Below are 27,632 nucleotides of genomic sequence, written 5' to 3'. Positions count from 1 at the left end.
TGACATAATATGATATGTCGTTCTATTCAGAATGTCATTTTCTATCAAATAAAGTAAAAAATGCCGAAGTTACTATAAAAATAAAAAGTTGTAGTCATTTCCGGTGAAACAGAAAGTGGCCGAAACTAACAGTGAATACGTTTTTTTTATTTGAGAAAATAAATAAATTACAGTAATGCACCACTTTTAAAAAACACCCGGTATGTTGGGTAAAAATAGATCAGTGTACATGATTTGTCTATTTTTTATACATGTCTATGTAAGCAGTGGCGGATCTAGGGTAAAATACGTCGTGGGTAAAGACAAAATTTGGTGCCACCAAAATTCGAAAAATGTGTAGTAAGAAAATAAATAAAAACAAAAAAGCCCAGAATAAAAATCCGCACTTTATTTTTAATACGTCACACCTGGCATGTTGAAAAGCGGCAACACGGCCGCGGCCGGGCCACCATGCTGACCCACCACCACCTCCACACGGGGCCATTCAACCTTTTCCAATATGGCGGAGATTAAAGTGCTTTATTTGGCCGTATTTTAAAACCTGTTTTATTTCCAAATAGACATTTTTCACACAAATGTCGGGTTAGGTTACGTAATATTTCACTAATTTTTTAATATACAGGGAGTCTAAAGTTCTCCACATAAGTAGTTACCTACTAGTTACCTACCATAGTTTAGAATTTACTGAATATTTAATAACTATATACTATTATGGACACTATAGGAAGTTACTTGTCTTAGTAAAAGCCTTGGTAAATGCTCTTGGAATTATAAACTACACTGGCTTGGGTCAAAAAATATGGAATAGTTTTTCTATGTTTTGCAGCAATGGGAATAAATTTAAACTATAATAGGTGAGGATAAATAAAAAATATAATATGTGTTTCAAGATTTTATATAGAAAAAAAAATAAATACCTTTTTGGGGGTTCGTAAGTGAAACTTACGCTTAGCTTAGTTTTCTTTACTCTTTCTCTTTACATAGGGCATTGTCTTTGTGGTAAAGACGTCATTCCTTTTTTTGCATAGTTCTTCAATAAAATATTGGATATTCTAAACAAGATGGATTTAATAATAAATTCTGACATATGTGAGGGGCAATTGTGACCTAAAAAAAGACTTACATCCAGGCCATTTATATTTTCAAATGTCAATGTTGTCAATATCTTTCTGTGATCTTTTTGATCTAAAAAGCTTGATTCTTCTTCCAATATTTTACTTATAGTGAGGTAAGTGTAAGCAGCAGCCATAACTACATCCTCATTAGGGTAACAGAGGATTTGGCCTTTGGCCTTTTTGAGGCATATTTAAAGCACTTCTTACCCGAGAACTACTAGTAGGAGTGAAATTATCTCTTTTAATAGCTGTCAACCATTTTTTACGAAGCTCGTCATTTTTGAAAAATATAAAAGCAGAAACCTTGGGACCCCCTCTATAATTCCCGTGACAATTTGGAACAGAGCATGTAAAAGGCATGCTACAATAAAATATTAATACCTACCCTTTAATACCTATCTTTGGATTATTGTAAGTAACCATTATAAAGTACTATGCAGACTGGCGGCGAAGGCTTTTTACTCATTTAGGTGTAATATCTTGATAGATACTTCTAGTTCTTACCTTAAAATAATTAATATTATGTACTTAAACAGCCGTTAAACGGTAGCCTACTAAAATGCCGTTAATAGATATTGTGACGTCGTTCATGTCGGCGGAAAGTAATGCCTAGCCATAAGCATATTGCAAGAGCACCTGTGGCTCCGTGGCTGAGGCTATCGGTTCGTGTGCGAATGGTTCGGGGTTCAAATCTCACGCTGACCAAAACTTTTTTATATTTTTTTTTGCTTATAGCGTGATCTTATTGCATTGGTTTCACTCTTTTTGGTTGGATTGGTTTAGTTATTTGGCGGGTTGGTTAGCGTGGTTATTTGGAGGGTGTTAATTCATTGGTTATTTGGTGGGGTTGGTTGATTTTTACTAATTTATATTCGTTTTTTAAATTTTTTTATCAGTGTCTAGGTTAGTTGCGTTGGTTAAGTTGGTTATTTGGTGGGGTGGATAGCTTTGGTTAGTCGTTATATAATTCCTATATTTCATAAAGCCGTCAAGTGCGTCACATCAACGACGTCATACCTATTAACGGCATTTTAGTAAGCTACCGTTTAACGGCAGTTTAAGTACAGCCTAATTAATAATAGAGGAGTACGACAAGCACAAAAGTTTGAAGTTCCCTATGTGGAATGTCTGGTTTGGATTTTTATTACACTGTTATTTTATCACAATTTTCTGATCACACCATGCACTGAACACTAAGAACTAAACAAACGTGTTGCGGAAGCACAACAAACTAGAGATAATTAATTATTTCTGGTATACAATCGGAACAAGAAACCACTACCGGCTTTTCAGGTTAAAGGTAAACAATTTAATAATGCGCTGCCTTCGCCGCCATATTTGCCTTGCCCATATCATGTTGATTAGCCTTGAGTTGACGGGGTGCTGGTCAAATCAAATCGCAATGTTGCCAGTTGTTGGCTGGCGCACGAGCACGGTTCTGCAATGTGATTGGGCGTATTTTTCATACGTCATCAATTGGCACTTTAAAATTATTTCAAATTAAAGCAATTTTGAGGGCCTATAAAAAATTATTCAATGTCATGGAACTATTTTTTTTTGGATAAATATACTGAAAATAGTCTTCTATTTCAGATTTTGTCCTTGAATTGGGTATTTTATTTTTTCTGAAAGAGCCCATTAAGCAATATTTTTCTAGCATATTAAAAATATCTAATCAGCTAGCTGCTTCCAAGTTTGGAAGCAACAAGCTTGCGTGATTCTTGAAATTTTCCAGTTCAAGATACAGCTCTGTTGCATCCAAGTCGTTAGCATATTTAATTGCTAAATTTGCAGCATGTTTTTTCATTTCTTCTAGTGGTAATGATGCCAGTGACTTTCCAGAAAGGAAATAAAAATCTTCGACAACACCTTCCATAGCATTAAATCTTCAGGAAAATTGCTCATTTATTTTATCCAATGATTCAAAAATTTGAATTTTGAGTTGTGGTTCTTGGGTTAATGTATCAATTTTCGTCATCAGCGTTTTCATCAAAAAATCTTTTTACTTTTCTTGTCCGTTTTTCTGTGAGAACAGGCTCAATATTGCTTGCCTCTGCAAGAATCTTTGCTTGGTTAAAGCAATCGTCGACTTTGTCTCTAAACTCAGCTAAGAAACTCTGTAATGAATTCAGCAATTTAGATGCCTCCGCGATCGAAAGCGTTGGCCTTTGCAAAGCAGTGTTTACATTTTCGATGTTCCTTAAAAATGCCTGCCGCACGCTCTAGGGAGCGTCTTCTATCTAAATTTTACTATTTTAATGTATGATGTTTGCATGGTGATTATAGTTTTTACAACTGGTTTCGGACATACTTATATTATTTATTTATTTATTTATTCTACAACACTCTACAGCTTACGCCAATTACAGAGTGGGTTACACACAAAAAAAATTCAATACAAAATAATTAAATTAAACAAAAAATAACATCAATGAGAAAAAATACATATCAATGAAAAAAAAAACAAAAACAATATAAACCAAGAAAAACCACTAAACTGAACTCACAACCGAAACCAAACTGCAGCTGAAAATATCAAAATTACACTGATATAAATTATATGCATCCTGCATACGTTTCAGTGGCGACTATTTACTTACATTTGTGCGCGAGGAGGCCACATAAAATGTAAAGCTATACCGAGAGCTACGTGGGACCAGAAAATTGATTTGACTGAGAACATCCGGACTATCAATTTCATTATGTAATAACTTGTATAAAAATTTCAGCTCTGAATTTGTCCGTCGAACCTCCAAGGAATCTAGAGAATGTTTCTGCAATAAAGAGCTGTGACAGCAGCCAATTTGCGGGTAAACCCCATCAGTTCTTCAGATATTTCAGAAGGTTCTTCTCAGATATTTCAGAAAACGACGCTGTACCTGCTCGAGAGCATTAATATGTGCCGCATAAAACGGCGACCATACAATTGATGCATACTCTAGCTTTGATCTTACAAAAGCATAATAGAGTAGTTTTAATGTGTTACTATTGCTAAAATCTCTAGTATTACGCACAATAAATCCCAAGGCCTTAAACGAAGATTGATTATGCCGCCCTTGTGCCGAAATTTTACTTGTAGGTATGATGTTTGCAGAAACTACTAACATACCTTATGTGTGCATGCGGTGCGTGATCAGAGATTTTACCTATTGATTTCGGACACATTTTGGCGCCTCTGCGGCACCCCTGGCGCCTGGCGTCGTGGGCAAGGTGAGCACCTGCCCATATAAATAGTCTAGATCCGCCACTGTATGTAAGTGATAGTATTTACAGCTATATCATTAAAATAAAATACATATTTTTATTATATCCTATTAAACTATTAAACTGTATTTTTCTGTTTCTAGTGTTTACGACAAACTTGGTTTCTAGCAGCTGATATGCAACTTTTCCTAGCTGGATTGGTAGTGTTATTCATAATAAATAAATATCCGAAATCGATTTACTATATTTTTGGTGTTATTCTAACAACTGGATTTGTATTGCCTGGGATTGTGGCGTATGTCAAAGATCACGATATTTTATATAGGCAATATCCAGAGTAAGTACCCCAGATTAAAGTCTTATTTACCTAAATATATAGGGTGTCTCAATATTCCGTGGACATAGAACTACTACCTATATTTGGAATAAGAATAAGTTCATTGGATAAAATTTACCTCTATACAAAAGTGCTTCGTTTGTCCCCTAGAAGGCATCAAACCTTAAAAAAATAAACACATTTTTTCAGATATTTTAAGAATCGTTATTCCGATTTGAATGATATTATCGGTATCTATGTTTTGCTAAATGCTTTAACATTTTACCCCACAAAAATCAAGAAAGAGTTTGGGAAGCATAAAAACTAACCCCACACCTAAATATATTAGCTAGAACGCAGAACTATAGGCGAAAATCTGAAAAAATTAATAACACACGTACATTTTTCCAAATATGCTAATGAGCCGCCCTTGTTCCATTTGAAAAAAAAATGAGATATGATTAAAGATACGATTTGGCATCTTTTAACCGACCAGGATAAGACACTAAAAGCATTAGACGATCAAATATATTTTTCCAAGGCTTCTTGATTAAAAAATAATCAAAAACACAATAATTCTGTTTTAAGCGAAGATGTCAAAAGTTGACATATGATATGTCATTCTATTCCGAGTGTCATTTTGTTTCTCATCTGTTGTTTGTTCGGTTTGAAAATTTTTACATGGTGAGTCTATAAGTGCAAATATTTTCAGGGCTGGTAGAACTCAATAAAATAAACATAATATATTCTCTTTACCGAGTTTCAAATAAGTCCAATCGAGTTATTAAAGTTTGAAAATTAAAAAAAAATAGATTTATTTAAAAAAAAAAGAGCCACCACAACTTTTCGGTATTTGCATCTCTTTTAGTGCCGTAATATCAGAGATTAAGAAACCATATCGTGAGAGAAAATTTGCGGTGAACAGGAAGTTCTAAAAAGTTTTCTAAAATATACAGGAAAATTTAAAAAAAATGCTCGATTTTTAACATCTTTTTTTGCAAAACTCATAGACGTGTTCCTGTGGTCAAAATATACCACCCCTGAAAATATTTGCACTTATTTAAGATTCACCCTGTATAGTTTTACCCACTATTCTTTTATTAATAACTAATAAATATGATTGACTGGCAGCAGAAAAAATAATGGATAGCATTAGGTAAATTTAAATAGTCTCGATCTAAATGTATACTAAGAATACGGTAGCGTAGATTGACAACTGGAGGGTCTTGATGCAATATTTTTCGAGCTCCCCTTTGTAAAAAAATATATGAATTTGACGCGAACTCTACGGTTGACGGAGAAAACACATCTATGCTTGGTTTGAATTGGGGACCGACTAAAAGCCAAGTCTGGGAACTAAAAGCCAAGTCTAATTTGTTGTTTAAAATGTTGCTAAAATGAATTTGCTAAAAATTACTAAGACAGCAGAGAAGAGTTTAATAAGGTTTAAACTACATTAGATAATAAAATATTAATATGTCTCGAAAATCCAAATATTCCGAGGGGTAAACCGCAGAGGAAAAAGTGTACACCGTAATTCCTTTTACTCAAATAATTCCTCAGAATTCCTCGTAATTCCTTCGGAATTCCTTGGAATTCCTGGTCTTCAAGGTCAAGGTCAATCATTCAAGGTCTTCCTTGGAATTCCTTGGTACGAACTCGGTAACTCTTTCAGTCTGAACCAGCGTTGCCACCTCGGTTTCGCAGTTCCGCTATGAATTTTCTGGTGATTTTTATAAATGTCTAATGTCTCTATAAGTACTAGATCTAACAATAAAAAGTACTATTACGAGATTTACGTTTTTTTAGTTAAATTTTAGTACCAATAGGGGATCATGAGGTAAAAATACTGGAAATATGTCGGCACTTACTTATTAAAATTAATTTTTCTCGGGATTTTTTGAAAATGAGAGGTACCTAGTTATACTCGTATCTATAGGAAAGGAAATTAATAAAACTTCAGTTGCACGTCATAATACGATCACCAGTAAATTCCATAAGATTACGCATGGTATCATTGATGAAGTGCACCTAAAGTTGTATTAATTTTCCTATAGTATATACCTAGGTATTATTCCGAGGAAATGAAAAAATCAACTTTACACTTTCTGGAGTACTGAATAAAAAAATCTTATGAGGATTTCTTTAAAATGGCGAAATCAGGGAACGTTATAACTAGATCTCTCGGGGGTGGTTCGGCCGTACTATTGGAAAATATTTTAGATATATAATCGAGGGTACAATATTAAATTAAAAGAATATCTAACCTGTAGATATTTGATATTGGGAATTTTGGAAGCGAAAAAGAAAAACGGATAGTAAAAAATCGCCTGCAAAACGTTTTTCTTTAAATTTAGTACTACCTATTATAGTATTCATGGTTTACTAATGTTCGTTAATTTTTTATAAAGTTGCTTGTAATTCCTCTTAATTCCTGTGGAATTCCTCTAAATTTCTAAGGAATTCCTTGGAATTCATTGGAATTCTTACGGAAATAATTGGAATTCCTAGTAATTCCTATGGAATTCCTGTAGAATTCCTTCATAGTGTACACCATAATTCCTCTGCGGTTTACCCCTCGAAATATTCTTATTATGGACTGTACCTAATATAGCATTACATCAGAATACATTTATATCCACTGCCTAGGTATTGCCTAGATTTTTTTTCATTTGAGTCATGGTATTATCATACAAGATGCCAAATGCGGAAAAGTATAGAGGAAAAGTTTCGTGATAAGAACTATATTAACCTAAAAAATGCTGTAGTTTTAATTAATGGCGACCGCGGTTCGTTCAGTTAAAAACACGTATACACGACGAGGCTGGTGATGTAGCAGAAAAGAGAGAATTTCTTTCTACAATGTATAAGAAAGTATATACCCGAAAAGCTAAAAGTAATGTATTTCACAGAGGACAGGCTCAGCTGAACTGAATGAATCAGGAAGTCTTAAAGTTTCTCAAAATCGTGACTCAAAATCGTAGCCTATTCAACATCAAATTACTGTTATCGATAATGGAAATAAAGCAGATGTCCGACCCAATATTGGTCTTTACGAAAATTTTGATCAAGATTTTTTTTTTAAACCGGAGGCAAAAGGGTTTTTCGCACGAGCGAAATACGCCCTTACTTATATATTAATAAATAAAATATGTTTCTTTGTTACGGTCATTTTGTTTTTGTGGATTTGGGCCGGTTGTCTGTTTTTCCCGGGCTGGTTTCCACTTCCCCATCCACCCCTGGATATAATGAATGTTTTGAAAATGGCTATACTTATCAAGCTACAATTCGTAAAAAAATATCAAGATGGAGCTGAGTGTTCGTAAGGATAAAATAAAAAATATTATGTTATATTTTAGAATTTTATATGATTTCAATTGCTTGAAAATGCCAATTTACTCAGACCTGGTTATATCTACCCATACCAACATGTTTGGATTTTTCCTTGGGATGTTATTTGGATATTTATTTTTCCAGTACAAAGACCAGGATTTAAGACAGCATAAGGTAACTTCTAATATATTTATATTTAGATTTTTTAATGCGGATGATTAGTATTCATTATTTTGAAAGTAGTTTATTGTTTACAGATTTTGGTAGTTCTGTGGTGGATCCTAACTTTTGGTCTATGCCTATCCACAATTTTTGTTGCTGGTATTTTTTATGATCCTAACTTCAAATATACAGCTCTGGACAGTGCTGTCTATTGGGCCTGTGGTAAAAACCTCTTTGCCCTGGGTATGTGTATAGCTGTTTTGGGATTGACACACCGTATTGGCTGTAAGTAAAGTGTGATTACACAAGTATACACGGTTTTGGACCTGAGCAACTAAAAGCAATTTCTAAGATTATTTTTGGAGCTGAATCCAAATCAGCAGTCCATTTTTTAAGATTGGTTCTAGTTTTCGAATTATTCAATAAATTCATTATTTTACTATTTTTGACCGTTAACGGTAATCTATTGAATTAAACAATATAAATCAGAAATGAACAGAGGTTGAACTGCGTCTTTTATACTGCTTTGTATCTGTTTCACGGATTAGGGCCCAACAGTAATCGCTCATCATGCCTTCGTCCCAAAATCCTTGGTATCGCCTTTCGATTTTCGCTAAATCTTGGTGTAGCCGCTCTCCTTGCTCGTCGCTCGTGTCGCCCAAGTTTTGTGGAAAAAAATCAAGATGTGAATGCAGAAAATGTATCTTGAAAGACATTTGAGCTCCAATCTTGTGGTAATTTTGCAACAAATTGTCGATTACTTGCTTGTAATCCGGTGATTTATGATTACCGAGAAAGTTGTGAACAACATTTTGAACATTTTGAACCTGCTACCTCATCAAGCGTTAAACATTTTGTAAACGTTGCATCAGCCATTAGTTTTCGAATATCAGGTCTGACAAATATTCCTTTTTTGATTTTTGCGTATAATAGTTTTGGAAACAACTTGGTTAAGTACTGGAAAGCCGGTCCTTCGCGATTGAGCGCTTTGACAAAGTTCTTAATAAGGCCAAGTTTAATGTGAAGAGGTGGCGGTAAAACGTCCTGTGGGTTTACAAGTGGTATCAGCGTCGTCAACTGACCGTGCGTCAACTACCCGGGCCGTTATAAGAGCGCAGTGCTACTGCCACGCGCGAACTCGAAAACTAGAGCCAATCTTGACAAACGGATTGAAGATCTGAGTTCAGGTCATCAAATAACGTTAAGAATCGTTCTCATCTGCTCGGGTCCAAAAGTTGCCCCGAATTTGTAAACTTGTGTTATTATACAGGGTGGCGCACCTCATTCGCCTCGGTTGCTTATACGAAAACGGAAAGATATAGAAATAAAAAATTTTATAGGTATATGTGGGAAGGCAATGCGCATAATTTAAAATTACTTTCAAATATACAGGGTGTGTCAGAACCAAGATCCATAGCAAAATTATATTTTTTCTTATGGAACACACCCCGTATTTTATTTCATTTTTGGATTCTTGGACATAAAATAAGGCATTTATTGTAAGGGTTCACCATCATATGTTTAAAAACTTTGGTTTTTGAGATATTTAAAGATAATATTTAGATATGCATGCTATAATAAAAAAGTTTGTCAACATCTTGTACATTACTTTTCAGAATTAATACTTGTGCTGACTTGCCAGGTAGAGAAATGAACTTTACTAAAAAAATTATTGCTTCCTTAAATGTATACAGGGGTATCAAAAATTGCTGGTCTATTTTAAATATTTATTTTACATAAAAACTTTGTTATTTCAAATGCAACACTATGTATTTTTTTTTGAATAAGTCAAACTCAAATAGGCAACAAACTTTGTTGTCTCATTACTTAATGAGATTTTTTTTAAAGCTATCATTCATCATATACATTAAGTTCTTAATATTGTTATATTTGTTTACAAAAAAAAATACTTTTTGCGAACCCATAGCACGGCATATAAATCACACGGCAGGCCGACTCGCTTTGGCGCGAACGCTACGCGCATATCCTTGCGCACGCCGCCATTATGGGTGCCAGCCAGGTGCCAGCAACAGAAATTAACCAGTGTCGTAGTCAGTTGTAGTTAAAAAACAGTTATGGCAATAGCGTGCGGGTTAATTTATTTCGTTCTTTTTTTGACTTACCATAACAACATTAGACACCCAAGCTGGTTTAAACTCTCTGCTCCTCTTCTTCTGGTCCTTAAAACCTACAATATTATCACGACCACTATTATAAAATAAATTGCACTTGATCATCAATACATCGAACACAATATCGATTAAGTTCATCCGGTTCATCGAAACTTTCAACTTTTCTTTTTAAAGTCTTAAATACACTAAGATTTTCTATCCAGATTTGATATCGATGTCTATCCTACTATCGATCATATATTCATTTTCTTAGTGTCTCTGGGTCTCGTGGAAGGTCTGAACGTGGAAGGCAAAATAGATTGGTCAAGAGCATCTTGAATATTTTTGGCCCGGAAAAGTATATCGTCAAACATTTATATTTAAATTCATCAGTTACTTTTCTTCCTTTAGCTGATTTGTTAATTTGTGCAATTTGAATATTAACAAAATTTGCTATGTCCATTGAAGGGCATAATTTGTACGTAGCCTGTTTATATTGTTCAATATATATTTTATTGGATACTTATTTCTTTAATTCTTGTTTGTAACTCCTGGCACGTTTTTAATTTTAAATTGTCTCTTCTCTACAGTTAAATGTTTAACTGATTTTTTCATTTTTACTTTTCGAGGAGTATGCGCGGTTAACGATTCATTTGTTTAGACAAAAGTATTGTGTAAATAAAATTCAATTGCAGTACTTTTTTAATACGGCTCTGTCTATCAATAGTTTATTTTCTGGGAAATGTTTTCATACGTTTTAATCCGGCCCTGACTCGGCACCCATAATGGTGTTGTCAAGGTCAAATTTTATAGAAATTTTAAACAATGGGATCTAGGCAGAGTTAGCCTGCCGTGTGATTTATATGCCGTGCCTATAGTATAGCACCATTAAGGACTTAATATATTTGAAAATAATTTAGAAATGAAGCTAATAATTCTTAGATGACTTAGAGGATTTTTCCAGAATATAGCTCTATATTCTGGAAGAGTTCTATTCAAATGATCTCTAAGTCAACAAAGAAAAAAAATCGTTTTGGTCTATTTCAGGGTTTGTGCTGTGGCTAATGGACAACGACATAGTCCAAATTCTAGGAAGGCTAACGTTTAGCTGCTATTTAATCCACGTTCTCTTTATCCAAATGAAACTCGGTTTTGTCCGGTATCCCATATCAGCCAATGATACCATGTTGGTGAGTAAGTGTACATAGTGGTTTAAATTCAAAAGAGATCATTTCTTCATAAACAATAAGATATGCAGCTAATATTAATACACCCAGGATATGTAATCGCAAAACATTTTTCGATGCACGTCATCAATCTTATCGACTTTGACACTAAAGTCTATAAACCTGACTAAATGAAATTTTGACAAAAGTGTTAAAAATTTGTTGTATAATTTAAGATACCAAGCAGCTCTTCATTTTACTTTATAGAGCAAATGACTGTAATAGATATTTTATATAGATTAAATCTGTAAAATTTAGTTTAAACCGAATTTTATTATCGCTATGTTGGTTACACTGCGTCGTGTTCAGCAATGTTGTTCTATATTATTTGACAATTATCCTAGTGTCATTATAGTGTATAATACTTGGTTGTTGTTGAATCTTTGCGAGTAATTCTCGTTTTTTGCCTATTTTCATAGTTTTTTTTTTAATTTCACTTTTAAACACAGACTCTTAAGAACTAACTTTTCGAGTCTTTGTATTGCATTTCTTGAAATTGTGTTCTGAAAATATACCGAAACAGTCGAAGCAAAGAGCTTGTAGCTTCCCTGTTTTTTTTTTAAACTATTTTGAACGAGAACGTGACCATAATGGACCTTTATTACCCTTGACTGCAGTCAGAAAAGTAAGTTTGATTGATAAGCACATTATACCACTTTCAAAGTTAGTTTTTATTAAATTCTGTGATTATTAGTTTGTGCATTAATAGCACCCTCTTATTTGTTATTACCACTTATGGTGTTGTAAGATGTACATCAATAAATAAATAACTCATAATAATAACGCTTATAATAATCTTCATAATGGACTAGTTTTTTCCAATATGTAATAAGTAAAATAAGCCATAAAACACATACATCAATTAATCACTAAAATATTAGTTATTAAATTAAAAATAAAACGTAAAACCCTTTACAAAATGATACAATGAAAATATGTTGTTTGTCAATTTTAAATTAAGGTTTATTGCATAAATCCATCACAATCTGGCAGCGCTGTCGCCATCGCTTGTCACTCAAAGTTGATCACGTGCATCGGAAATTGTTTTGGGATAACCATATGTTGATATACATCTTGATGATACTAAATTTGATCATGAAACTACAAATACAATTCTAAATATACCTACTAAATACAACTTATCTCATAAAGATTTTTTTTTATAATTGTATATCATCTCATATACATTCTTCTATATCTTTTTTTATATAAAACGTATTTATTTATTCATATTTACTAGTTTATAGAGGTTATCGGAGATGTGGGCGTTTCATACGTAGCTGGACTGGTACTATGTCTTGTCATAGAAATGCCCATCTCGGCCATTCAGAAAATGTTCCTGTCCAACACACCAAAACCAAAAATATCAGCCAATAAATATATAAAAGCTGTGGATCTGAATAAGCAGGATGTCCGTCAAGAAGAAGCAGCTTCCACCAAAATATGAGAAAAATGAACTGAAAATTTAGATAACGGTGTTGTTAGATATAAAATATAATTGAAAAAAAAAACGGCGTTAGCGATGACTGAAATGACGATCGCTGTCATTTTATCTGTACAATTATATAGGGAATATCATAGATTGTCATTTATCAGCCAACTGGACGTCGTTTTTATTCGATCATACGGTATTATAACTGCAATAGTTTTTGTACTGACTTAGATATTTTAAGACTATACAGGGTTGTTCACCACATACGACACGGAGTATTGTAGCTAAACGATTAGATTTTTGCAAATTGTAAATTTTGGGTTCGTTGAAGGACTATTAGGGCTACAATTTAAAAATATTTTTACAAGATACAGAGTGTCCCAAATAAGTAAAAAATATCATAGTTATTTAAAAAAAATATCATTTAAAAAAATACTATATCATATATAGTATTTTTTTAAATGGAACATACAGGGTTATTATTCTATTTTTGGATTCTACGATTGAAATAAAGGTAAATTTGATTAAGGTTTATCACACTTAAACATTACCGTTTTTGAAATATTTTCAATTTTAAGAAATTGCAGTAAAAATTTTAAGGCTTCATTTCTCCAAGGGTATCAAAGTTTTTAATACTAAATATTTACTGAAGATTATTTATTGATCAGATATTGTGTTGCAATAATAAAAGTTTTACTACCTTATACAGAGTGTCCAAAAATTTATATTAAATAATTACTAGCTTTAAACGGTAATAACGTGTTTAAGTTAAATAGAACACCCTGTATATTTTACGTGAATCATATGCACAATTTAATTGTCTATCAAATTTTATTATACCATTTTTTACCTATCTCTGCAACTTTTCGTAGAAAATGCATTTTCTTATAATTTAGACCTCATTTATCACTATACCCATGGAATATTGACATTTCAGATTTTTTTTAAGCAACATATTTTTTTGCAAGCTTATTGGTATACCAAAAAAACTATTTAAATCTTTATAAAAGAGTATACGAATTAAATATACCACCATTATTTCCGACCAAAAATTACTTAATTACATACTTTTAAATTGTTTTAGTTAATAAAGTATTCTAAATAAATGTGGATTTGGCTCAGAAATCAATATAATAATAAATTATGAAAATAAACGTCTCTGTTTTTACAAATCAGCATTCGTCAAAAAATGAAATAAAATTTATAAGGCGATACTTTTTACCACACTGTCTAATACACACACAAAATACAGTTTTTTAGTATTTGGAGCAATTATTATTAATCAACATAAACAGTCAATTAATGTAGTCTGAATACTGGGATCATATTAATTGGTCCTTTTTAACAAAAATATTTAAACAGTTTTTTAAATTTTTTTTATGAAATAAGCGAGCTATATCGACAATATTAGTATCTGTACTCTTGGAAAATTTGTTACATCTTTAAAAATAATCTAAAATGTCAATATTCCATGGGTATAGCGATAAATGAGGTCTAAATTATAAGAAAATGCATTTTCTACGAAAACTTGAAGAGATAGGTAAAAATGGTATAAAACAATTTGATAGACAATTACATTGTGCATCTGATTCACGCAAAATATATAGGGTGTTCCATTTAAATTAAACACGCTATTGCCGTTTAAAGCTAGTGATTATTTAATATACATTTTTGGACACTCTGTATAAGGTAGTAAATTTTTTATTATTGCAACACAATATCTGGTCAATAAATAATCTTCAGTAAATATTTAGTATTAAAAACTTTGATACCCTTGGAGAAATGAAGCCTTAAAATTTTTACTGCAATTTCATAAAATTGAAAATATTTCAAAAACGGTAAGGTTTAAGTATGATGAACCTTAATCAAATTTACCTTTATTTTAATCGTAGAATCTAAAAATAGAATAATATACAGGGAGTTCCATTTAAAAAAATACAACTATAATATTTTTTACTTAGTTGGGACACTCTGTATCTTGTAAAAATATTTTTAAATTGTAGCTCTAATAATCCTTCAACGAACCCAAAACTTACAATTTGTAAAAATCTAATCGTTTAGCTACAATACTCCGTGTCGTATGTGGTGAACAACCCTGTATATGTATTATGTAGATAATTAAATAAATGTTTTAAATAGACATTTCGTTTTTTAGCATGTTGTCGTTAGATTCGTAATTTATGTTTTTTTTGTCTATATTTAAAAATGTCAACTTATAACTTACAGAATGTGGATAACGTAGGTGGCAATAGTGCATTCTCTCGAAGTATTATAAACCAATTTCCCGAAAAGTGGCACTCAAAAGTTTTTCAATATTTTCCGGAAAATGTCAAGAACAATATAAAATTTTCAACATTTTTTTTTGGCAAAAACCTCAAGGGCGTGTATATGGGGTCCAATAGTACTACCAGTTAAAATACTTGCACTTATTTCTGGGACACCCTGTATAATTAACTTACCTTTCTCTACATTTACTTATTTTTTTTTAATTTTCTTTTATTTTTTTACTCTTTTGTATATTGTTAAGCCTATACAACACGCTATAGTGATTAAGAGACATAAATTTATAATAAAATTCAACCTGACGAATTTCACAGTTTCATCAGTTGCGTGTGGACTAACCTTTAATTAACAAGCGATCAAAATTCCATCTGAAGCGCCCCAGGGTACAATACCATTTTTAACTTAAATACTCGCTGTATTTTTGAAACAGGTACAATTGCTTAACACTTACCCAAAGCTATTAAGCACAAGCTATTAAAAAATATCGTTATACAATATTCGTATTATCATTATAATAATTGGTCCATACTATACAGCATCTCACCTACCTGGAATAGAGATGTTGATATTCAAATAAATATCGATTTCTTGAGTAACAAATACAGAAAATAATGTAAATATTATGTGGGGCTGTTTTTTTGTGAAAAACAGTAATTTTTTTTCGATATTGGAATCAATCTAAAAAATATTAAAAAAAATTGTTTGTAAACACAACTACGTTGAATTCAGACGGAAACCAGCTTGCCTGTGACTTTTTACTAATAACACAAATTTGCCTAACCGACAAAAATGGTTAAGTTTCCAAAAGGTATATCTCTTCCCGTCGTCAGAAGAACAAATAGAGCAATAATTAATCTATATTACACAAAAGGTTGGAGGTTTGGTGTTACCCATTCTTCCACTCCACCTTAAGAAAATGAATGAAAAACATGTTTTCTAGACTTAACCTAAATATTACATTAAAAAATAAAATTAAAACTTAGATTCTAAAACTAAGGTATTAATTAAAATATACATTTCAATTTTTAAATCGTACATTACTTTTAAAATAGAAAACAAATTTCTTGCAGTATATGTATATAATAAAATTATATAAGGATTCTTGACTCACTTGATTCTTCTCATTTAACTGCTGATATAGAAATTTAATTCTGCGCTGTGTTTGTCACAATGTGAATTAACCTGCTCTCACTACCGGTTTCTGCGCTGTGGTTGTCATTTTGTGGATCTGCCCAAGCTTACCTGATGATATGGAGTAGGGCTCCGAAACCGGTAGTGAGAGCAGGTTGATCCACATTATTATGACAAACACAGCGTAGAATTAAATTTCTATATCAGCAGTTAAGTGGCAAAGAATCCTTATATAATTTTATTATATACCCTACTGCAAGAAATTTGTGTTCTATTTTATAATTTGGCTTGCCTGACAAAAAGCCTTTTACCATCCTTTTACTATCGATAGTTGCGCCTCGGTGGTACGAAAGTACCGTATGATCGAGAAAAAACGGCGTCAGCGATGGCTATGGAATGAAGATCGCTGTCATTTTATATGTAAATTTATATGGAAAATGTCATCGACGTTCATTTCCCAGCCAACTGGACGCCGTTTTTTTTCGATCATACGGTACTACCATTGCATGCAGGCCGCTATCTCCCGTTCGGGACTTAATATCTAACTGATACTTTCCGACAAGTCAGAATTAACTACCTCTGCGTTGTGGTTGTCATTTTGTGGATCTGCCCAAGCTCACCTGATGATGGAGTAAGGCTCTGAAACCGGTGGTGAGAACAGGTTGATCCACATTGTGACAAACACAGCGCAGAATTAAATTTCTATATCAGCAGTTAAGTGAGAAGAATTAAGTGAGTCAAGAATCGTTATATAATTTTATTATATACATATACTGCAAGAAATTTGTTTTCTATTTTATAATTTGGCTTGCCTGAAAAAAAGCCTTTTACCATCCTTTTACTATCGATAGTTGCGCCCCGGTGGTACGAAAGTACTACCATTGCACGCAGGCCGCTATCTCCCGTTTTGGACTTAATATCTAACCGATACTTTCCGACAAGTCGGAATTAACTACCTCTGCGTTGTGGTTGTCATTTTGTGGATCTGCCCAAGCTCACCTGATGATGGAGTAGGGCTCCGACAAACTGACAACTAATTAACACAGCGTAGAATTAAATTTCTATATCAGCAGTTAAGTGGCAAGAATCCTTATATAAATATATTATTACTTTTAAACTGTACCAACTCTATGACTATACCAATGGCAAACTCAAGTCATCTATAAATTTATTTAATAGGATAGGAGCCACATAGGAAAAACAATCTTTATATTTTGATGTAGTGTGCTGAGGGACTGTAAAAGAATTAATTCTAATATTGACACTATGCGAATTTGAGATCTATCTACAATCTACATATTTCCCCAATGTTTATATTTCATTTATTATAAATTTACAGCAGCTTTTCTTATTTTTTCTAGTACGCATTATTTAAAATATTTATTATACATTGTAACCAAAAAAATTTCTCCTAAATCTATCGATGTTTTTAATAAGCCATCGATTTTATAATTTATCGATATATTTCATGCATCACTATCTTTAACAATTAAATAATCTACCTATATTTGAAATATATCATTTTAAATCGTCTAAGCATTTCAGGTAAAAAAAAATAGAAAATATTCTTCGGACAAACAAAAACATGCATATCTCAATACAAATTACAAATACATGCCATTTTAGTTCATTATTGTTTATTTCTATATGTAAAATACCCCAATACATATTTTAAACCGAATAATTATGTCGAAATCTTCAAGATCACGGACCGGCTGCGTAAGAGATGTTTCTTAAAACTGTGTTACATTTTTTAAATGAAGATTATGTAAAAAACTTCAATGCTAAAAGAGCAGATTTTGTTTTATGGTCAGTGTGTAGATTCTTAATTATTTTAGTTCTGGTTAATTTGTGACGATGAGTGTACTTAGTGGCGGTGTTTTAGTTTTAATTGTAGTTTTATATTTTGGACGAGCTTTATGTGATGTACCAGGTAAGTAAAACATTTGTTTTATTATTATTATTATTGCCATGTACAGGGTTATTCACCACATACGATAAGGAGTATTGTAGCTAAACGTTTAGATTTTTACAAATTGTAAGTTTTGGGTTCAGTGAAGGGCTACAATTTAAAAATATTTTTACAAGATACAGTGTGTCCCAAATAAATAAGGAAGTCATAGTTGTATTTTTAAAATGGAACACCCTGTACATTATTTTATTTTTAGATTCTACGATTGAAATAATGGTAAATTTGATTAAGGTTTATCACACTTAAACCTTGCGGTTTTTGAAATATATTATAGTAAAAATTTTAAGGCTTCGTTTCTCCAAGAGTATGAAAGTTTTTAATGCTATTTAGCCTACCTGATCTTGGATATAATTGGATAGACAATTCAATTGTGTATCTGATTCACGTAAAATATACAGGGAGTTCAATTTAAATTAAACAAGTTATTGCCCTTTAAAGCTAGTAATTATTTAAAATAAATTTTTAGACACTCTGTATAAAGTAACTTAATTTTTATTATTGTGTTACAAAATTTAGTAAATAGAAAAACTTCAGTACAATATTTGGTTTAAAAAACTTAAATGCGCCTAGAGAATGAATAAGCATTAAAATGTTTACTGTATTTTGACAAAAACGTAAATATTTCCAAAAGTAGTAGATTAAAATGCGGCGAACCTTAATCAAACTTACTTTAATCGTAAAAACTTAAAATTTAATAATACACAGGCAGTGGCGGATACAGAGGGGGGGCCCATGGGGCCAACGCCCCCCCCCCTAAAATCTCTAAATTGTGTTAAATATTAGGCTTTTAGGTTAAAAATGGCGCTCTAAAAAGCATATTCTACATTACCTTTTATTTGGCCCCCCCCTAAAATAAATTTCTGTATCCGCCCCTGTATACAGGGTGTTGGCTTTACTTGGCTTCACGGACTAAGTATCCTTTTGTCGCTACAGAGTGGTCTTGTAGACACATCTATTAAATAACATAATTTAGCAGAAAATAAGATGTATGTTTGTATCTCCCTATACTTACTTTTATGAGTTTACATGAGTTACTTAAAAATAAATACACATAATAGGCACAATTATAAATTTACAATCAAACCTTATTTAAAAAATTACGTGGTACACATAAAAAAGTAATATTTTTACATATTTTTGTACTCGCACCAATTTAAACCTATTTTTCTTGAGCACTGTAGGACAAATTATTTTTTTTGAAACTGTACAGAGATACTAGGTGTGTCTTTTTATTTTGGAAGAGCACCTGGAGCAAATACTTCTCATTTGTAGTTACTCCTTTTCAGCTGTTGTTTCGCATACAATCGTCTTTCAATATTCGTCCAAAAAGTCTTAGTTTTCTTGAAATTTTTTGGTAGGACAACCAGAAGACCCAACCTGGATCATAGGATTTGTAATAGCTTTGGCTAGATGTTTAAGAAAATCCATAAATCCCATTTTGAAGACCTTTCTATAGTTTTAGTTAGGTTAGATATACGAGTTTTGTAGTCAAATGATTAAATTATTTGAAAATTTAAGTGGTCAAAAAGATAATTCCAATACTAATTCTCGTATTTCTTGGAAAGTTTTGTTTCTGCCATATTATATGCCCCACACTCAGTATATTATAATATTATAATACCGTATGTTAAAAAACGGCGTCCAGTTGGCTTTGAAATGTTGATCAATAACACTCCCTCACATAAAATGATAGTGATTTTTTTACAAGCCATCTCTAACGCCGTTTTTTTTCATTCGTTTGGTATGTGATATACCAACATCAATATACTTATTCTAGATGACCAATATGCCCTTATGCCAGAATTATTCCACTTGGACAATTTTGACCATTGCATGTTGAACCAAAATGAGGCTCTTTATTGTACTTTTACTTATCAACTGAGACCTTTGGACAAAAATAGTTTAATATGGAATATAATTCAGGTAAGACACAATATACAGGGTGACAATTTGAAAACGAACAGTATTTAATATTACCTCTACCGATGATAGTATGAAAATTTGGCGAAATACGTCAATTTACATATCAAGGGGGACAATTTTTGAGGCATTTGTTGTCGTGTTACTTTCAACCCCTTGACCCCCAGGGCACCAACCCCTAAAATTTTAAATGGCAAACCCTATTTCTTTTATCATTTTTGTGTTCCTTATAAAATTCTCAAAAAAATAATGTAATTTATATAGAATTCTAGAGAGCACGGTAGAGGCAATATTAAATACTGTTCGTTTTCACATTGTCACCCTGTATACATCAATCTTAATATCAAGTACTATAGGTTTTAAGCATTTTAAAGCTTGAGCCGACTTTCGAAAATTCTATTGAAGAAGAGATAGATGCTCTGTTTAACTCTGTTCCTAAACTAAATATTTTAATTTGTGTATACTATATTATGAAATATCATGAAATATGGATATGGAACAACTAGCCTGGACCCTCAAGCGATTAAAAATAGATGGAGAATATCTTAACCATCTAAGATTCGCTGGTGACATAGTCCTAATTGCCAATAGTCCTGAAGAACTACAAGCACAAATTAACGAACAAATACAGCAAGCAAAATGAATTTTGCAAAAACTAAAGTAATGTACAGGGTGGTTGAAATTGGTCTGTTTTAACAGAGAAACCCTATTTTCTGACTAGATAGAGCAAAACCGACATAGATGTCATGGGCTCGATTTCCGAGATACGTTTAATGGCGTAAACCGCCTGTTGATATTTTCACTGCCAACAGAGATACGGGGTCTTTTTGAATTGAAAATAGCCCATAACTTTTTTATTTCGCTGAATAATAAAATTCTGTAAAAACGTTTTTAATGCACTTTTTTTAGCACAATCCAGTGGCGTAGTCAGTTTTTTTTCTATGCCTCTTTTTATCAGAAATAATAAAAAATATAATTTTTTAAATGGAAATCATAGTTGGCTATGAACTTAAAAAAACGCTGGCGTTTAACCCTTTCCAACTATATAATGTTATAGGTATCTATTTTTAAGAATGAGAGAAATATTAGGTTTTTTATCTTTATATCGAAGCGGGCTTTGATTTTGTGTTGACCCATTTGTCTATTTTTTTTTATCACAATTTAATATTTTATATTATTATTTATCTGCATAATTAGAGACTTTTAAAAAGGTAAATTAACATTCTAATATTAGTAGTAATGGTAGGTAATTATTAGTATTAGTAATTACAACTGAAATCGGTACAATAAACAAAGAACAAACCTAAAAAAACGTATTTTTTGAGTGACAAATATAGTTCTAAAAAAATCAAAGATATTCAAACTGAGGACCTCCTTGTTGAATACATAATAAAAATCTTTTGAGCACAGGGTTACAACAGTAATTGATTAGGCGAACTGGAGTAATAAGTCCAAAAGTTTGCCTAGTAGCACAGAATATCTAGCTACGCAACAGAAAAATACTCGAAATGAAAGAGCTAAAATTGCACAAATAGAATACTAGATGGCGCGACAATATCATAATCAGAATATAATTAGAAATTTTGAACTTTCGGTTTTGGATCGACGGCTCGTCGACGGCCTTATAGCTCGGCTAAATATGCACAGTTGCCAGATTCAAAAAGACTTGAATTGGCATCCCATTCATTTATTGTGTATAATGCAGTATGTGTTTCTTTCTATTCTTCTTTTCTTGTCAGATACACTTATATTAATTATTCCTTTGGCTATTAAAATAGTTTTAAGTATATTATTACAAAACATATACATTTTTAATATACACTATACCTTATAATGTTAACTAAGAAAATACCTTTAATTTCTTTTAAAATTAATAATATACAGGGCGATTGATAGTGATATTTATTAATGCTGGAACGTTAGTAATGAAATATAAGTTTAATAATAATTTAAATAATTTATTAAAATGCAGTACAAAAAATGTTAACTGACTAAAAAATACTATAAAAAACACAGTTTGCCACGTTATTTATATAGACCTAGGTAGATTTTAAAAAGTGACACAGGTACAATTAATAATTTATTAGTTCGGCATAAAAGTTGCTGTCACGACATCGAACAATAAATTAAAATTCGTAAAATAAATTAAAATTATTAATTAAACAAATCTTTATAAAGAAACGCAAGTATACCAAATTTGGGCCCAATCGAACTCCAGGAAATTATATCATAATAGTGTACTATATTATGGTACCACTCGATATACTTTAGGGTACCATAATATTGCAATGTCACCGAAGATCCGTAGTATACCAAATTTAAGAACAATCGAACGCCATGAAATGGTATCGTAATATGGTACTATATTAAGGTACCACTTTATATACATCATAGTTCAATCATATTACAATGTAACCGAAGATACGTAGTATACCAAGTTTGAGCCCAATCGAACGCCAGGAAATGGTATCGTAATATGGTACTATATTAAGGTACCACTTTATATGCATCATAGTACCATCATATTACAATGTCACCGAAAATACGTAGTATCCCAAGTTTAAGCCCAATCGAATGCCATGTACGTAATATAGTACTATATTATGGTACCAGTTGATATGCTTCATGGTACCATAATAATGCAATGTCATCAAAAATACGCAAGTATATATCAAATATGAGCTCAATCGAACGCCAGGAAATGGTATTGAAATATGGTACTATATTAAGGTACCACTTTATATGCATCATAGTACCATCATATTACAATGTAACCGAAAATACGTAGTATAACAAGTTTAAGTCCAATCGAACGCCAGGAAATGGTATCGTAATATGGTACTATATTATGGTACCACTTATTATGCTCCATGGTACCATAATATTACGTGAATAACATAGTGACATATCACCGAAGATACGTAGTATCCCAAATTTAAGCCCAATCGAACGCCAATTACATAATATGGTACTATATTATGGTACCAGATGATATGCATCATAGTACCATCATATTACAATGTCACCGAAAATACGTAGTATACCAAGTTTAAGCCCTATTGCCGCCATGTATCTAATATTGCTATGTCATCAAATATGGTACTATAGAAGGTACCACTTTATATGCTCCATGGTACCATGATATTACAATGTCACTGAAGATATAGTATACTAAGTTTAAGACCAATCGAACGCCATGTATCGTAATATAGTACTCTATTATGGTATCACTTGATATGCTTCTGAAAAAAACGGCGTCCAGTTGGCTGGAAAAGGTCGATCGATGACATTTCCCATATAAATTTACATATAAAATGACAGTGATATTAATTTCATAGCTATCGCTAACGCCGTTTTTTCCCGATTATACAATATGAACTTGGTATGAACACAATCGAACGTCAGGAAGTGGTATCATAATAGTAGAACAATACTTATTATATTGTCGCCGAATTACAATGAAAATTCAGGATTCAATTATACAATCAAACGTCAGGAAGTGATAGTAATTTAGCTCATAAGATTTAATTCCAACTAACATGGCAAACTGAAAAAAACAGCTCTGATCTATTTTAATATGTTTAAATGATGTAGCAAATTTGAAGGTTGGCTTTATCAGGAAGTATTACGATATGAATTACACATTGGCAACACTGCACAAAATTCTTTTAAATTTTGTTTGTAGAAAACTGTTTTCTTTTAAATTTATTGCCCTCTATTATGTAGTAGCGAAACTAGCACATCAAAATATCTGATTTGGAGACAGACTTTTAAAGCCTGTCTCCTTTTGCTACCTACAATTTTATACATGTAACGAGGCTTCTGTTGCGTAGCTAGATATTCTGTGCTAGTAGCCTTCAACAATTATTCTTCTCTCGTCCCAATGGTTCTTCAGTTATATATAAGGTCTTTTAATTTCCCCCATAAAAAAGTCGAAAGGAGTTAAATCGCAGGACCTAGCAGACCAAGATATGGGCACCTTTTTCCAACCCAATTCTCCATTTAGTAGTTCAGTTGTAACCCTGGCGTTTTAATTGTAACTGGTAATACTAATATAGAATGTTGATTTACCTTTTCAAAAGTTTTTAATTATGCAGATAAATAATAATATAGAAAATTAAATTGCGAGAAAAAATAATTAGGCAATAGGTCAACACAAAACCAAGGCCCGTTTCGATACAAAGATAAAAAACTAATATTTCTCTCATTTTTAGAAATAAATACACATAACTTTATAACGTTGGAAAGGGTTAAACGCCAACATTTTTTTTAAATTCATAGTCAACTATGATTTCTATTTAAAAAATTATATTTTTTATTATTTCTGTCAAAAAGAGCAAGTATAGAAACAAAAAGACTACGCCACTGAATTGTGCTTAAAAAAGTGCCCCAAGAACGTTTTTACAGAATTTTATTATTTCGCGAAATACAAAAGTTATGAGCAATTTTCCAAATGGTAAAAAAATCAAAAAGACCCCGTATCTCAGTTGGCAGTGAAAATATCAACAGACGGTTTTATGCCATTAAACGCTTCTCAGAAATCGAGCCCGGTTTCGGGCTCTATCGTCGGTTTTGCTCTATCTAGTTAGGAAATAGCTTTTCTCTGTTAAAACAGACTAATTTCGACCACCCTGTACAACGAACTAGTAATAGAAAAAAATAACATTCTAATAAATAACACAACACTGGATATAGTAGAATATATATATTTGGAACAACTAGTACACAGCTCGAGATCTCTACTACCAGAAATCAACATAAGAATTAAGTTAGCAAAGAGTACTTATGGAAGAAACTCAATCATATTCAAATCTATTTGATTTTCTTTCTATCTCGAAATTATTTCTATCTACCGAATGTTTTCTTCTTTATTCAATGGTCAAAGTCTACCAGTCATGACCTATGCATGCGAAACCTGGACATTTAAAACGGACATTATAAGCAAACTGCATGTCACACAACGCTCAATGGAACGAAATATGCTGGGAATAATAATAATAATAAATCCCTCAAGTGGCAATGTGCAGCACACCTGGCAAGAAGGACGGACAACAGATGGACCACAAAAATTACAGGATTGCACCCCCGAGGAATTAAGAGACCTCGTGGAAGACCAAACATGAGATGGGACCATAATGTTAGGAAATTGACAGGAATACCTTAACAATTTACCAATAGATAACAATGGATCCAACTACAAAGAGGGTATCTAAATGTGTGAGAGGAACTAGACTCCCATATAGCACGTCCAAATGAAATTACGTTTTTACAAGGGAGACACATGAGAAACAACATATGTTAAAGTGAACCTAAGTGTTCATCTAGTTCTAACATATACATATGAGATACACGCAGGTTTATATTGATAAAATTGTGTGATACAGTGTTTACTAGTTGTATACCGTATGCACTCAAGATTCTAAAGAGTTTTTTCTAACGTAACAAATAATTATTAAAATGATGAAATCTGACGTCGGTATATGAGACATACAATGTATAAGTCATATGTATGTGTGATACTTCGTATCATAGTTGTGCCTATAGTACACACCTTGTAAAAACGTGACGTATACACATAATATAAATATCTATATAGACACTTTGTAATAGTGTACTGTTGTGTCTACATTCTAGCATGAAATAAAGGTGTGCGCATGCGCGGATAGCCTCAGCGTAGACACACCGACCAAGTGTATCTTATGTGTCCTCTCTCCTTTCTCCTTTCTAGGAGTGGTATGTGTTAGCAGCCATTATTGTTTTATCATTCGGAAGCTCTATATAAATGTTCTGTTTGTGTGTACTTTAAAAGAGATTTTAAGGTAAGTACAAGTATTTAATTACCTTGTTACACCTTCCTAAGAGTATTATTAATATTATAGCAGCGACTCTTCCCTTACTCGATACCCAGTTTACCAAATTTTGACTCCAATGAATGAAAACTCCAAATATTCTCGTATAATGATAAAGAGGTTAGCTGAGTTAACTCTGCAATATATTTTTTTTTAATTTGGAAATAATAAAAATCTAAATGGACCAGAGAAATAAAGATTTAAACACTTCAAAGAACTTCTTACACTGATATTCGGTAAGTTATTGATGGATCAATATACAGATATGTTTAATATTCAACTAATCAGTTTCATATAAAATTTAAGGTTGAGATTGTTAATCTGGAAATAAAATACAACAAAGTCCAAAAGAGTGCTCGATGAATGAATATGCTAATAAACCAACTGCTTGGAGGGAAAAGAGGAGAAAAAATGACTAAACGAGGTCCACCAAATCGTGGCGATATACCAGTGTTTACCATTTTAGTATGTTGTTATTCTAGGTCTAGGTACTTATATTTTTAATACATTTTGATGCAAATTCTGTTGTTTTAAAGTGTTTTCTTACTTCTGGTTTCTGCAGTGTAAATAATTATTATTATTGTGTTATTTGCGCTATTGCGTTCCATGATATAAAGAAATATAAGAATTTTATTTTTTAACCACTTAATCCATTTTATGAAAGAAAAATGGTACATTTAATACAAAACAAAAATGGAACAATTTTAAGGCTACTTCTCTTGAACTTACGATCGAGATACTTTTGGAAAATGCAAAGTTTTGCATTCCTAATTTTCGTTCTAAAAAGATATAATTGGTATCATTGAATAAATATTTCTTAAAAAGAACGAAAAGTTAGGCATCAAAACTTGTATTATTTCCTAAATTCGTTCATAAGAAGTAGTTTTATCTACCACAAGATGTACAGGGTCCGGCAATAGTACGTCGGGCATCTGTAGCTCCGAGAATAAAAAACTTGAGAATTTTGTTTAAGTGCAAACCTAAAGTATGTATCAGAATGTATTTCAGGAAAATATTTAAACTTCTATAGGGTGGCTCAAAAAAGTGTGAGTGGACCTGGATGATTTTTTTAATTGGTATGGTAATAACACCCTGTATATTATTGCATTTTTGGATTCCCTTCAGATCACTTTACATAACCCTAAGATATGAATAAATATATTTCGATAGTTTTAGAGATATTAAAAAATAAATCAAAAATATATATTTTTTACCTCTTCTTAAAAAATTATTAAAAATTAAAAATACAGGAATTGTTCTGAAATCAAAACTATATTAGGTATTTACTTTAGATGGTCTGTTCTTACTTTGCTATAAATATGGTAATCGTAAATCATACAGGATGTTCAATATTCTACGGCAAACTTTCTAAAATATAAATATTTTTTCTTTGTTTTTTTAAATAGCACACACTGTATATTATTTTTTTATTAGATGGAGAGTTAAAAACTGAACATTTTTTGTATTTAGCATATTTCAAAATTTTTAACGGTTTCGCAGATACACGCAGTATTAATTCATATTGCGTTTTCAATGGTAAAATACGAGAAAAAATCATTAGGTGGCTTTGATAAAAAT

The 27,632-nt window shown here is 32.0% G+C and overlaps 2 protein-coding genes across 3 annotated transcripts in view; both read left to right on the top strand.

The window, feature by feature from the left end:
* LOC115890638 (nose resistant to fluoxetine protein 6-like) overlaps positions 1-13,161 on the top strand; it is a 34,036-nt gene extending 20,875 nt beyond the window's left edge. The window contains exons 8-12 of the mRNA XM_030910933.1: positions 4,463-4,656; positions 7,995-8,142; positions 8,226-8,415; positions 11,289-11,431; positions 12,708-13,161. Of these exons, the coding sequence (XP_030766793.1) occupies positions 4,463-4,656; positions 7,995-8,142; positions 8,226-8,415; positions 11,289-11,431; positions 12,708-12,914 (882 nt within the window). The 3' untranslated portion in view covers positions 12,915-13,161. The remainder of the gene's footprint in view (positions 1-4,462; positions 4,657-7,994; positions 8,143-8,225; positions 8,416-11,288; positions 11,432-12,707) is intronic.
* Positions 13,162-17,979: 4,818 nt separating this feature from the next.
* The window catches only part of LOC115890695 (nose resistant to fluoxetine protein 6-like), a 36,003-nt gene continuing 26,350 nt past the window's right edge, over positions 17,980-27,632 (top strand). Inside the window, exons 1-2 of one of the 2 annotated variants that reach the window (XM_030910998.1) lie at positions 17,980-18,246; positions 20,063-20,208. In XM_030910998.1, coding sequence (XP_030766858.1) covers positions 18,171-18,246; positions 20,063-20,208 — 222 coding nt within the window. In that variant the 5' untranslated portion in view covers positions 17,980-18,170. Of the gene's footprint in view, positions 18,247-19,702; positions 19,752-20,062; positions 20,209-27,632 lie in introns of those variants that run through there. The other variant, XM_030910999.1, reaches the window with a different exon arrangement.

The sequence above is a fragment of the Sitophilus oryzae genome, unplaced genomic scaffold (assembly GCF_002938485.1).
Source record: "Sitophilus oryzae breed Bouriz unplaced genomic scaffold, Soryzae_2.0 scaffold_907_pilon_pilon, whole genome shotgun sequence".
In the NCBI taxonomy this organism is placed as follows: domain Eukaryota; kingdom Metazoa; phylum Arthropoda; class Insecta; order Coleoptera; family Curculionidae; genus Sitophilus; species Sitophilus oryzae.
The sequence above is the reverse complement of the archived record's forward strand: the minus strand, read 5'-3'. Positions and strand labels throughout refer to the sequence as shown.